The sequence below is a fragment of the Microplitis demolitor genome, chromosome 4 (assembly GCF_026212275.2).
Source record: "Microplitis demolitor isolate Queensland-Clemson2020A chromosome 4, iyMicDemo2.1a, whole genome shotgun sequence".
Lineage (NCBI taxonomy): Eukaryota > Metazoa > Arthropoda > Insecta > Hymenoptera > Braconidae > Microplitis > Microplitis demolitor.
This window is the reverse complement of record NC_068548.1, coordinates 19,263,273-19,278,300: the sequence shown is the minus strand read 5'-3', so window position 1 is coordinate 19,278,300 and position 15,028 is coordinate 19,263,273. Positions and strand designations below refer to the sequence as shown.

Below are 15,028 nucleotides of genomic sequence, written 5' to 3'. Positions count from 1 at the left end.
CCCATGATACGAAAAATATGTGAATGTTTTAAAAATTATGGTAACCATTACCAAAAGTATGGGAACGATTACCAAGAAATCAAAGGAATATTTTACATATGTTATGGGACAGGTTACCATGATATGTAGGGTTTATTTCCATACAGGCTGAAAAAAAAGTGGTAATACTTGCGATCTTAACGAAGTAACTATTCCCATCCTTACATTTTAATGATTCTCATTCTTTTATGTTAACTTTTCCTATCGGAGATGGTAAGCATTAATATCTAGATTTTTTATGATTATTTTTTCTATAAATTTACAAAAGATTACATAAATTTCATTAGTTTATTTAAATAATAAATACATAATCATGTATACACATATTTATATTACGTAACTCTTTAAAAAAAAGTACCGATATCGACTTTTATCGATTTAATTAGCTGTTTAATTAATTTTTAAAGCACTTAAAAGCTTCCCTTTCTTCTGTTCGGTGATTTACAAATAATACACCCAATAAATTTCATAAAGTTTAGGATAACGAGTTATTGTTCAAAATTTGATAATAATAGGCTAATTATAAACATCGCACATGCAATAGTTATTATATAATTACAACTGATAAATTTAATAAAATTAATTTACAATTAATCGAAAAGGGGTATAGATTTCAAATTAATATAGAAAACTTGACTTTAATCTAACCCGGAAGTTGAATTTTCGAGTAACATGCAGAGGGCGAAAACCATACGATTTCTGGCAATCTATAGTTTAGTTAACTTTCCTGGAACTAGTATCGAAAAGTAACTTCTCTTTCTCTATCTGTCTCTATATTCCTACACGACTACTACAATACGCTATAGATGAGTCGAATTATTTTTTAATTCGACAAACGTCCGCTAGGAAAAACTTTCAAATTAACCAAACAGTAATTAAACATTTTTGACTGTTTCTCTCGCAAATTCAACTTCCGCCGTCGATATGACAAAAAATTTTATTCGATACTTTATGCTCAAAGGTAGAAACCCTGACAAACTTGAAGTGCAGGCACGCGTTTGAGGCTATAGATACATTCTCATCAAGACCTCGTACTATATCCGGTCTACTACGATAGTAGTGAATATTATCTAGATGATTGTATAAATCATCTAGATTGTAATATTTACCATACATATTGCCCACTAATACGCTCCGTAATAGAGACAAGTTTTCTCTCTGCCCATGATTGCAAAAAAATATGGAAAAAAAGAGATGAGAACAGATAGCTAATAATGAGGTATGGAATAGAAAAGACAAAAAAAGTAAATAGTCAGGAGTCATAGTCCGAAAAATTTTAGAATAGTTTGCTAGAAATATGGCCAAGTATTTACCCAAGAAAATAGGGACTCGAGTTGCTTGCAATGTAACCTAAAAACTATGTAATCTAAATATGTAAAGTGAAAAAACTGTAGAAAACAAAAGTTATCCAGTTGAGATTGCAAAAAAAAAAATTGTTCCTCATCGAGTTATCCTGATCAGGACCATCTGAGATTTTTTAAAGATAACATATTCATCAAAAGTAGCTTATTCGAATTTCATTTCGAATATAATTAGATTTTTTTTTGTCGCGATTTAATATTTTTTTTAAATAATTACTAGTAAGGAAATCCTGATAAGGGCCTAATAAGGCGACCCTGATAAGAACCTCATGGGTCATTTGCGTTACACCCTTATCAGTTTCTCATCATGTTATTCTAATCTAGGCCTTATCGGGTTATAAAGTTAAGCTGATAAGGTTTTCGCCGGGTCCTTATGAAAAATTTTAGTCGAAAAACTCACATAAGATTTATTTGAATAATTTATTAACTATATACATAATAAATATATTATCATAAAATCCAAACAACAATACTATTTTTTATATCATTCTACAATACTAAAAACAAATACCCATTTATAAACAAATGAATAAAAACTATACTTTCTCTTCTTGAATGTTGAAGGAAACTCGATAAATAAATATGTTAAGCTAATAAATAAACATTTGGTATTTTATTTTTGTACGTTCCATCCATGTAGCCACATAGTCCACTTATTTTTCCTTGCAATGAATAGCCAATCATTAGTGACACAGTATTTTCAGTGTAAACAATAACTATCTCGTTTTGCATTGCTATTATTACATGCTCCCCATGTTTCGTTATTCTAAAAATAAATTTTAGTTTAATAATAATAATAAAAATAAAATAATAAATTATAAATAAAATACTAGTAATTTACTTTAGCATCCACGAACTTGTAGCATCAACAGGAACATAAGAACCGTTTTGATTGGAATTTAAAATTTCATTATTTATTTGTATTTGAATATTCCCATTATCATTTGGTGTTATCTCAACAACTTCGCGAGTTGCATAAATTTTCAAAGCTAATTTATCATTTATATTTTTAACGAAAATAGCAAAATTTTTGTAAATGTAATCTCCGGATACTAATGTCCATTCAGTGGGTATTGAATATGGAATTTCTCCACCATCCAAAGTCAAAACTACTTTTGGATACAGAGAACATATTTCTGAAATAAAAATAACGTAGAATTTAATTAGATAATTGATGATTTAAATAGAAAAAATTAATATGTAGAATACAAAATATTTACTTATCATGTCGAGAGAATATAAACCCAAAAATTCCACATTAAATCGAGTGTTATCGAGGGGGAACCAGAGATGTTTTTCATAATCAGGACCAAATCCATTCAATCGCGGAGGATTACTTTCAACGTTCAAATCAACATCAATTAAATCATAGCTCCGGAATGGAGTTATTACAGACATATTTACGCTTTGATAATCCATGGGAAATTGAATAATTATTTTTGCTGATCCTGGCTCTGTATAATTATTATTCGTGTACTTAATATTTGGCAATGCTATTGATTTAATTACATCTTCAAATTCGAATATTTTTGATATAATATTTCTTGGTACCTAAAATAAAATGAATATATTTAATTTTTAATGCTTATCTGTAGGCAGGTGTATTATATCCTACACTAAAAATTTGCGGAGTGAACGCGGGTAAATGTGGAGTGAATGCGAATTTAAATAAAATCCAGATCACGCCGAATTTACTCCCGATTTTTTTCCGAGCAATTATTTTGATTTAGTTAATTACCTATAGGTAATTATACACGGAAAAAAATTTCCTGTTGCTGCAACAGGAGATTTTTTTCCCTGTATATATATAATCAAAATTGAATAAAATAAACACTAATGTCTGGTTTAAGAAATAATAAATATAATTTATCAGACAAATTATTTGCCGTAGTTAATTTTAATTATTATGGAAGATATTTGATGACAATAATAATATCATGATTATTTTTAACTTTTATTACGTCATCTACTTCATTAATTGAATTAAAAACAAAACAATTATATCAATATTTTTTTTTGTTCACGTACATTATTATCGTGAAATTTTATATCAAAGTTAACAAAACATTTGATTTTATTTTTATTAATATATATGTTTTTATGTATCATACATAATCAATCAATTAATAGTTAACCGAAATAATTAAAATTTAAAAAATTATCAAATTATTTTGCATCAGAGTTCGAATTGAATAATTCGAATTTTTCATAAGTTTTTGAATTATTTGTAAATTTTCAGATGTCAAAACTCCGAATTTGTAAATTATTCAATAATTCGAAAATTTTCTTTTCAACGACTTAAAGTTGTAATATTTTTTCCAATCTCAAATTTTCGTCAGAAGTGAATAGAGCTCAGACACAAATCTACGAAAGAATTATTGCTTGATTACTTTAAAAACTATAAGCTCTCGATTAAATAAAAATTGAATATGTGAAAGCTGATCATAATTTTATCAATTCGAAAAGTTACAAATAATTCAAAAACTCGGATAGTTATAAAATTGACGAATAATTCAAAAAGTTACGAATTATTCAAAAATTAAAATTTTCAAATTCGATTTGAACTTGATTTGCACACTCCTATTATTAATATTTATATTTATAATAAATATCTTACCTGTTTATGTGCTACATGTAAAGTATACTTTCTCAAAGTAGTATGACGTATAGCTTCATTAAGACAATTAACCGTTTTTGGTAAAAGAATACTTGAAATTTTGTACAATGGATTATTCATATCCTTATAACAAGCGCCATTAATACTTTCTTTAGTAAACAATTTTTTCTGCTCATCTGTAAGTTCTCCTTTTACTGTAATCGTAATCAAAGTTTCATTCCGATGGCATAAATCATCATCAGCATGATCCATCGAAAAAGTTAATTTTCCATTAGTTTCTTCTACAGTCCTGCCGACTTTTAATGGATCATCTGGAATCGCCGGGTAAATTTTCTGACCATCAATGCAAATTTTGAGATTTTTTTCTCCTGGAATAACTCGTTTTAGTTGTACTTTCAAGCCATTTTTCAAGTGCCCTCTAGATGTGTTAATATTCATTTTTAAATCCCAAGATTGCTTGGAACTGTTTGTAGAATCAGCGATCACATCCAAGGTTCCATGAACATCTAATTTATTCTCGTTCAATAAACTAGGCGTTCTTCTGTCAATATCATTAAAGTTTACTTTCAATGCCAAATCAACATGAGATGTCGGATAAATAATACTGGGTTTAATTTTAACTATACCACCACAACTTCCCATTTGTGGTGATAATATAATATTTTTAAATTGCTGACGAATACCAAGTATTGAATGCAACAATAAACTATTCCATGAATTTTTACGCTCTTCTATTAACGATCTAATCCATTCTTTTTTTATTAAAGTAGGAGTAATTTCATTTTCACAATCAAATATACCTGTTGTTAATCTTAATCCTGTGTCTTTTGAATCATATATATTTTGATAATTTTTTTTTAGATCATCGCCCTTGGAAACTACAACTTGGGAAGTACAATTAGGACATGCTGTCTCTAATATATTGTCTTCATTGTCTGTTACAACAGTAACGTCTTTTGTATGGGTCATTATTCCAACAGCTGATAATTTTTCAGCAGACAATAGTGGAAATTTAAATTTCAAAGATGGAGATTGGAGATCCAAATCAACGTTAAATTGTATTGTAAGAGCGGCATTAAGTACTGAAGATCTACGAATAGAATGCCATATATTGGACAAAGGATTGTAAATTGACATGGAGTAATCTTGGTGATGCCATATTTTAGAATCTATCTTTATACTTAACAATTCTTCAGCTTCTGAATCGTAATTTAATTTCAGAGAATAAACTGTTGGAGTTTTTGTTTCCAAAATAACTGGTAATCCCATTTCACTGATTACCTGTTGCTCGTAAATGTTATCGTAAACTACCTGTTGTATATTGATATTATTAATAAATATATTTATAAGCGGCATAATAGAATCAAAATTTTGTATAGAATAGGCGTCTAAGTGAAGCGCGGACACAACATGGCCTTTATTAATTATTATCGTATCAATATGGCTGTCTTCTTTTGAACTTATGTTTTTTGTAACTTTTTCTAAAACATCGAGAACATTTTTGTCCTTGACAGAAAAAAACTTTTGTAAAAATGTGGGACGAAGTTCATACATTAAATCATCGACGTTTTGAAGATGTAAATAAACCTGTAAAATATTTTATAAATAATTTGAATATATACATTAGACTGTGTCAGAAAAAAATAATCTGAAAAACGGTTGACCCTGCGGAAAAAACCAAAACTTCCCGCTATTTTTAAGCTCAGGGAACTGGGTCGAGATTATCTATATAATTTTTTTACGGCGATCCTGATCAAAATTAAGGCATTCGTTGGATGTTTGGAGGCTTCGATGGTATCAGAAAAGTCTTCTGGAAGAACGCTAGCACATAGAAACAAATGAAGACAAATATCTTCTCTTCGAGTTCAAAAAACTGGGTCAATCGTTTTTCAGATTTTTTTCTATCAAATTTAAGTGTATGATACAAGAAACCTTTTTCGTATGGACTTTAATTTCTTACAAGATTTCAAAATCCAAAAATCGGAAAAAAAATTTTTTTTCGTAGTTATTTACAAAATAAAAATAAAAAAATTTTTTCAAGATATTTTAAATGGAAAAGGGTACCCCCCTGCGCCATCTCAATTTTAGAGAAACAGAGCCGAAATTTTAGGAGGTTTTTTTTTTATCAAAGTAACTATTGAGGTGTATTTAATAAAAAAAAAAAAAAAAAAAAATTCTGACACAGTCTACATATGAAAGATATTTATAATTCAGAAATAAACTTACAGCCCAGTCGTTAACTTTTTTACGCTCTTCAACGATACTATGTTCAAAATAAATAACTTCAAGATTTCCAGTAAGTTCGTCACGAGTTACAGAAACTCGAAGGCTTTCTCCATGTCCATAAATTTCATCCATCGAATCAAACATGTAAGATTCAGAAAGTTGATAAGGAACAGGCGTATGAATTTTAGTGAAACGCATAATTTTAGTTGTAAGTTCACGTAATTTGACGTCACATAAATCTATTGAATTGGCCAAACCCTTAATTGTTGTATGATGGTAATTATAGAGATGCTCATTTTTTTCGTAGACCATGAACCAGTAAATATGAAGGATATTGGTCATTGTGGGTGCTTGGCGGATCAGAATATCATAAGCTGCGATTCTGAGTTTAAGTGGAAGATTGTAATCACTCATAATAGGCCAGAGAAGATCATGCGCGGCATTATAATTATTAGAAATTGATTTTTTGATAGCCCATATTGCCATTAAACGAATTCCAACTGGATTATTAGATACCTCGATATCACCGCGAATAATTGGAGTCAATAGTTTGTAAATTTTACCAACTTGGACATTACTAATGGCCATTAAATAATTGAGCTGCGAACCATAAGATTTTGTATCTGTAAATTTTAAATATTAATAATTATTACCAAAGAAAAAAAAAATAATAAATAAAAATAAGCATTAAAATGAGTTCTGCTAAATAATAAAAATTTTAAAAAATCTTGTCAATAGGAAATTAATTTTTGATAATGAATCAAAAAAATTTTAATTCAAATTATTTGAATAAAAAAATGTAGATTTGATTTAAGATATGAAAATTTTTTGAAAATAGTTTTCAGTGGCCCGAATCGCCCAATAACGTTCAGATTTTTCGCATTTCAATTTTAAAAAAAAATATAAAGACTCATTTTGATTGATAATTTTTCATAAATTGAATATATCAATAAATGGTAAACGTACTGATTAACTTGTCATAGAAGTGATTTAAATATTTATTAAGTGTTTTATTATTTGCAGTAGCCGGTAAATTTTTAAACGTTCTGTAGACCATTGTAGAGAAGCAAAGAACACTCGCTTTATGAACTTCCAGAGCCAAAGAATCTCTAGAATAAATAAGTGGCTCCATTTCAATCAGAAATTCTTCAGAGGGCACTCGTATATTAAAAGGCATCTTTGCTAATAATTCTTTGGCCGTAATTTCTGTGATTCTTTTACTCTTTATAATATTCCATATAAAAATACTTGATGCGGTAGTTCCTACTTGAGGTACGATACCCAAAAACAAGCTCCTGAATAGAGAAATGAATAAAATAAAAAATAAATAACTAGAAAATCATTGAAAAAATATATTTATAAAATATATATACTTGATAACGTCATTGCGTTCATCCGTCGTGTTTTGAATTTCAGCGAAGACTTTTTCAAACGAAGAAACTTCCATGTAACTCATGATATCCAGAATCCGATTGATAGTTTGACTGTCTACTGAGTCAGGTTCTATAGCTTCAACATGATCTTCTTCAAGGTAATCAGCGGCTTCATTCAACATCTTCACAATTTTATTTATCAGAACATCTTGTTTGACTACATTACGACCGTTAGTAACATCGACAGCTGCGTTTTCTGCGTAATTACTCTGTGATCTTTGATAACTTAGATCAGTAATCAATGACACATTGTTGAAATCAACTGCGGGTAGCGGTATTTCTGATGATGCAACAATTTTATCCAGAAGAAAACTTGCGCTGAACAATTTCAAGATTTTAATTAATAATTTAATTACTAAAATTTATCTCTGTATATTTAATTACATAAACCCTATCATAAAAATCTGGGTATCTGAGCTCGGTATTTAAAGTATAATTTTTTTTCTTTCACTTCTGTGCGCTAGCATTCTTCGAGAAGACATCGTCTGAGAAATTCCATAGGAAATACATAAAAAATCTAGACCGAGGACTCGGTACTCAAAGAAAAAATTTTTTTCTCTTACTTTTGTGTGTTACCGTAATTCCAGAAAACTTCTCTGAATCCTAGAGAAATCTAATAAAAAATCTAGACTAAGGGCTCGATATTTAAAGTATAAATTTTTTTCTTTTACTTGTATGTGCTAACGTTATTCCAAAAGAAATTGTCGTTTTCAATTTTAGTTTTTGAAGAGAATTAAAGAAAAATTATTCAAATATTTAAAAAAAAATTTCCCATTACTATAAAGTACATATTTTATTATACTAATAATTTTTTATTACCCCGCGAAGCTGGCAGGATCTGCTGGTAATTTATATAGAAACCCAGAATTCCCACAAAGAAATCCATATATCGAAATTCTTACATGAAGTTCCAGGTACCCATAGTTTCATGTGTGGATTTCCCATATGGGAATTCAGATACCCACGGTTTTCTACATGGATTCTTATATAAATCCATATATTCCTACATTAATTTCTATGGATTCTTACATAAACCCATACTTTCTTATATGGAGTCCTATGGGTTCCCATGCAATTCCATATGAATTTTTTGAATAGAGAAAACTTACTTGTTCAAAACATAATGAGCTTCAGATCTTCCTTGCAATGGAAAATAATTAACTCCTCCATGAGCAATAAGCTTTTCAATAAGAATACTGTTATTTTTGTACTTAATTTCAAATAATCTTCTCGCAGCCATATTAATAGGCACCTACCAATAAATAAAGACAATTAATCAATAGTCTGAATAGCTATTAATTGAACTAATTTAAATTACCCGTCGTGGTACGTCACATCTCTCAGCGTCCACATGATCAAACACCTGAACATTATAATTGGTACAATTTTTCGGTGATGAAAATTTAGTAACAACAATCTGATTGTCCTGTTGATCGGCCGCTGGGTACTTGGCTTGAACGTCATAACTAGTCCAGCAGTCACCGTGGATACTTTTCTGGTGGTAACAACCAAAGAGAACATTAAAATTGGGAACTAAATGACCCCATTAGTTGTTACCTACCTCTGGAATCATAAAACTGTGTGGTTTGATGGGAGCATCTATCTTCATATTCTTCAAATCCAGTTGAAGCATAGAAGCCATTGCCATTTTCATGTTCTTAGACCACACTGGTTCTTGATCAGGAATCTTGACACCTTTGAGCTAAAAAAAAGTCATAATAAATTGAAAATTTTCAAAAAAATGGCACGTTAGTGGTTTCGGTCTGATTTTCAAAAATCAAGTTTTCATCAGATCTTGATCGTTTTGAGATCCTAGGAATCTATTCTATTTTCGTACGAACGTCCAGCCGTGTGTGCGTGAATTTTTTTTTTGACTTCATCGAGACTTAGAACTGATTAGATTTTGGAGTCTAAGGTCGAGTAGTTTACAAGTTACACAAAAAATAAAAATTTTTTTTTTAAATTTTTGTCGCATAACTCGTAAATCTCTCGACTGATTTGTTTCAAAGTTTTATCAAATCTAAGTCTTAACAAGTTCTTTCGATTGTCACAGAACACGTGCAAATCAGTTGATTTTTTCAAAGATATCGTCAGACAAAACTTAATTTTTTCAATAAAATGTATGTTTTTTTCGGTCTAATCGTTTTTTGACTTCATAGAGCATAAAAACAGGGTAAAGTTTTGGGATTTGCCTACAGGGTCAACCTTTTTTCAAATTTTTTTTTGTATAAAATAATCTTCACAATAATTTTACCTGTCCAAATTCATTATAAATAAGAAGAAATGGATCTTCAATGGCTTTAGCAGCTTCTGAAATAGGTGATAATATTTTCGTAGGTTCATAATGCGCAGCATTGCCATTGTGAAGGCCAGTTTTCACATCTTTGAGAATAATATAATATGCAAATTGATACTTTGGATCACTGGTATCTTGTTTTATGTGTAATTTTCCTGATAGCGAATACTGAGAAGCGTATGCGGCTGGTTCTATTATTCCTGCCTTCACGTCGCCGTAATAATTATAGACAAGTGTTTTTTCACTTGGAAATAATCCTAAATATTAATCACAGTAATTAACTTTTACTTTTTTAATAATTGGTCACAAAAATTGAAGAATATTATTTTTTTACCTGAAATACTTTCTTGAATACTTTCATTTATTACTAAAAATAACACCAGAGCTATAAGAAGAAAAGTAAAAATAATTAGTTATATATATACATATATATGTATGTATACAATATTTATCTCTATAACTTAATAATTTTGTATTAAAATTATGATGAAAGTATGACAATTATTCAATTGTGCAAATAAATGTTAAATTGCTCGTCATATTTATATCAAACGACCTTGAATAGAGATAATGGGGTAGTGCGTCTTTACAAAAAATTTTTCTGCATCACAATAAACTTTTTAAAAAATATCTACTCAAAAACGCACATTAAATTTATTTAAAAAAAAATAAGTATATTTAAAATATATCTTTGTTGTAAATCATTACAGAAAGACTTTATTTAAATTTAATCTATCTTATTAATTATAATAATAAGTAATTTTAAATAAAATTTATTAGTCAACAAAAATTTAGCCAATTCAATTTTGTCATATTTGTCTCAATAAATAAGATATCACTTTTTTCCGCGTTTTCGTAATGTAATTTTTTGAAGTTCTTATAAATTTTTATTTTTTTGTTAAAATTTAAGAAGATAGATTCAATATTTGAGTACTCATGATAAGGTAAAGGTGTTTACAGTACAAATATGACAGCAAAAGTTGACCCGAGAAAGTATAATTTGTATTGATTATTAAAATTATATTTAAAATTTATTGACTCATATTTAATTCATAGAAATTTTATTAATGAAATTGAAACATACACGAAAAAAAGTATTTCTTGACGGAAGAAATTTTTTATCGTCTGAAAAAAATTTTTTTTCATTTCAAAAAATTTTTTTCTCATCCTAAGAAAATTATAGTTTTTAATTTGTAATAAAAAAATTTTCTTGTGATGAGTAGAAATTTTTTGTCCCAAAAAAAATGAAGAGATTTTTTAAATAGATTACAATGCAAAGAAATTATATGTATGGATGCATGACACTGAGGATAGTACAGGTCTAATTGAACCGGTAAATAAAAAGTATAAATTGACATTAGACTTACCGGCAATGAATTTAATGTCACGAGCCATTGCAAAAGACTGGTGTCTGAGTAATAACCGGCTCCCCTTTTTATATATGACCTCAGAGCATCAGGCAATGTTACTGAGAGGAAATAAAAGTGTTGGAAAAATTGTATTACTTGCTATACTATATTTATAAAATAAAATAAAATAAATTTAATTATAATTAATAAAAGAATAAATCTTTCCTTTACGATAACCCGAGATGCTTTCCTCCAATCGTCATGATAACCCGGGTCCATTTGATTTTATATTATTTTTAAATAAATGAATTATTTTATTTACATATTTATATAAAAAAAAATAAATAAATAATTATAATAAATTATTTTGATATTTTTTAAATTGGAAATATATTTTTTATTTATTTAATAACATTAAGGTCATAGAATTTTAAATAATTATTTTCCTTATTCAGTGATACATATATATGTATATATATAAATATACTGTATGATTGTATGACTAATATCTTGTTAGTTGTCTATTTACCAATGAACTTGAATTGTATGAGGAAAACTTGTTATGCTAGATAAATAGTCATATATTTATATGTTTATATATCTTATTCTAAGAAAACAGTCAAACAACGTATTGTCTAACTCGTTAATTATTGATACGTAGATAAAAAGATAGTAAAGTGTTTTATTTAAGAGTTAAATTAAATTATAAAGATCAATGGACTCGTTAATGAAGAATTGATTAATATAATAATAATAACAAAGATTATTTGTATACATATATATGTGTAAATAATAAAGTTATAAATAATAGTGATGTGATGTATCAGAGTTCAATAGTCGGAGTAAAATCCAGACATTCCAATAATTATTTTATTACACCACGACCAAAAAATGATTATTAAATTATGCGTAAAAAAATATTTGATAAAAAAATTTATTTAAATAATTATGACCACAATTTTATTTATGAAAGATCAAAAGTGCATGTAAATGTTAAACGTGTATAATTTGTAAAAATATATAAATTTTTATTTTTTGATATTAAAAAATATTTTAAATTTATTATCAAAAGTACTAGACTCGTATATTTTATTGTATTGTATTGCTAAATATGTTTAAATTGTTCCCTAAAATGTGTTTTATATTTTTATTGAAAGTATGTGATTGTATTATTGTTTTTGTACAAATTGCCATTCGGCTGTTGCCTTGGCATATGAACTTAATAAATAAATAAGTAATTATAAAAATTGTTTTTTCATTTATTCTGATACTGTTTATCTATTTATTTAATGTTGTCGACACAAGTTTTATTTCAGTTTTTCTTCTAAATTCTTATCAATGGAAATCCCAAGAAATTGCATACTATATATTTTTATTAGCTCTTATATTGTAAAAAATTTATTATCGAAAACTTGACACATTGGAAAAGATAAAGTTGATTTATGAATATTTATGAACTAGAACTATAATAATAAAATTACATTTTAACTATTGGTTATAAACTTGAATTTTATTTTTTATCTTAAAGTAATTTATTCTAATCATCTTTAACAAAATATTTTTTTAATTGTTCCAGAGCTTTGCTGCGATGTGATATTTGGTTCTTAACACTTTTAGGTAACTCAGCATAAGTTTCAGTGTATCCATCGGGTTGAAAAATAGGATCCCATCCAAAATCACGTGTCCCACGTGGACTGACAATAGTTCCATGTGTTTTGCCCTCGAAAATAATTATTTGATCATCAGGATTACCAGATGAATAAGCAAATGTGCAAACAGCTTCGGCACTTTTGTCTTCCCAAGCTGTCAGCATGTTAACGAGACCTTCTGGCCCGAGTTTTTCTAAAAACCATTTGATGTATGGTCCCGGTAATCCTTTCATAGCATTAAAACAGAGACAAGTGTCTTCAACTATAACTGGTCCTTTTATAATATCCATTGCTGCTTTACATTTAGATATGCTTATATCTCTCGGCTCCCCTTGATACTCTGGTAAATCAATTTTTTGATTTTTAACTTCTCGTGGAAAATTTTTACCCAAAATTGCGAGTATTTCCTCCAATTTTTTAGCATTGCCAGTTACGAAAACAATTGGCTTCGACATTCTTACCTAAAAATAAATAAATTAATTATTACAAACATAATTCAGCTTGCAAATAAAACAATCAAATATTAATTTTTCCATAATAGATTTTGAAAAAAATCGAAAGTTTTAGAATGATATGAATTAAAATTTTTCAAAATAACGAAAAATTTAACTTTCATGGATCTTATTTTATATAAATTTCTAATGAATCGACTAAAATATATTGTGTTAAAAACATTACAGCAGAAAAATTCAAATTTCATTTCATTTCATGAATTTTTATCTTATTATAATTTTTTTCTGACTGTATGGGCGCTTAAAAATTAATTTTGAAAAATCTATCTTTCATTTTGACAACCAGATGTAATTTTGTCATTTTATTTAAGCAAATTAATTATTATTAAAATAAGGTTTAAATCCATACTACATATTATACATACTTTTAATTTTGTTTTTTTAATTCAAATTACAAATTTAAATTGATCAATAATAGAAACTATTGATAAAATTAGTAGACACATTAATTAATGGGTTAAAAACATTTATCTATTATTAATATTAATTATAATAAATAAATTTGAATACAAATATTTGCTACAATATCAATAATTAAATTTATGAGTGCAAATGCAGCAGACATACAAAAATTTTTTAATTACATATAAAAAAAAATAAATAATTGAGAAAATAAAATTTTAAGAAAATACATGCATAGAATTTTGAATTTTCTAAACATGCAATTTTTTATTTTTATTTTATAAACATGTTAATTTATTATTTAAAAATTTAAAAAATTTCCAGATGTCCGCTAACTTTACTATCATATTAGATTTTCATTTCATTCTATAAAAATTATTATTTCAAATTAATGTTAATGTAGCAGATGTATGACAGTTTATAAACTTTAAATAAATAAATAAATTAATTAATCAAAATAATGAATTAAAAAAAAAGCGCGTATTAATTTTTCAATTATCTAAATACCTAATTTAAAATTTTTATTTTACTTACATTTTTTTTATTTAATCAAAAATTTAAAAAATTTCCAATTATTATATGTTTAAATCTTATGATACTGAAGTTAGCCAACGTCTAATTATTTTTAGATTTATTCTAAAACGATAAATTATAAAAAAAAGAAATCTGTTTAAAAAAATTGCACTTATAGTTTTGAAAATTTTCTACATGTGTAAATTTTTATTTTTTATTTTCTTTTAGTTGACTTGTCGAAAATAAAAAATATTCGAAATTTGTTTATTTTTTTTCAACTTCAGGATCATTTAAATTTGAATTTATTTTTTATTACTTTGGCAAAACTTAAATAATTAAAAAACAAAAAGCGACACATGCGACAATATTCGTAACCTATTTTCTACCCGGTGTAAAAACAATTCAATCAATACAAAAAAACGTGTCATAAAAATACACAACAATTTAAAAAATTACTTACAAGATTAATCAATGAACAAATGTGACAATAATTATTTAAAAATAAATTTTTTAAACTTGTAATTAATTTATTTACAAATTGATTTATCATCAACAAAACATTTGTGTTGCAGTCACTTAACAATGCCACCAACTAAAAAACAATCGATTTTTTTATAAAACCATTTTGTTA

At 27.1% G+C, this 15,028-nt stretch overlaps 2 protein-coding genes across 4 annotated transcripts in view; both read right to left on the bottom strand.

Annotated features, from left to right (window-relative positions):
* Nucleotides 1-1,801: 1,801 nt before the first annotated feature.
* On the bottom strand, nucleotides 1,802-11,418 carry LOC103568231 (uncharacterized). Its single transcript, XM_008544987.2, has 13 exons — nucleotides 11,340-11,418; nucleotides 10,307-10,357; nucleotides 9,931-10,229; nucleotides 9,238-9,378; nucleotides 8,995-9,171; nucleotides 8,786-8,928; nucleotides 7,617-7,994; nucleotides 7,210-7,538; nucleotides 6,244-6,866; nucleotides 4,018-5,604; nucleotides 2,621-2,951; nucleotides 2,242-2,536; nucleotides 1,802-2,166 (listed from the first exon to the last, which is right to left on the bottom strand). The coding sequence occupies exons 1-13, from the start codon at nucleotides 11,365-11,367 to the stop codon at nucleotides 1,986-1,988; spliced, it is 4,563 nt and encodes a 1,520-aa protein (XP_008543209.1). The 5' UTR covers nucleotides 11,368-11,418; the 3' UTR covers nucleotides 1,802-1,985.
* Nucleotides 11,419-12,810: 1,392 nt separating this feature from the next.
* LOC103568232 (inosine triphosphate pyrophosphatase) overlaps nucleotides 12,811-15,028 on the bottom strand; it is a 103,135-nt gene continuing 100,917 nt past the window's right edge. For 2 of the 3 annotated variants that reach the window (XM_053738070.1, XM_053738069.1), the window contains exon 2: nucleotides 12,811-13,431. In XM_053738070.1, coding sequence (XP_053594045.1) covers nucleotides 12,859-13,425 — 567 coding nt within the window. In that variant the 5' untranslated portion in view covers nucleotides 13,426-13,431 and the 3' untranslated portion in view covers nucleotides 12,811-12,858. Of the gene's footprint in view, nucleotides 13,432-14,857; nucleotides 15,013-15,028 lie in introns of those variants that run through there. The other variant, XM_008544989.2, reaches the window with a different exon arrangement.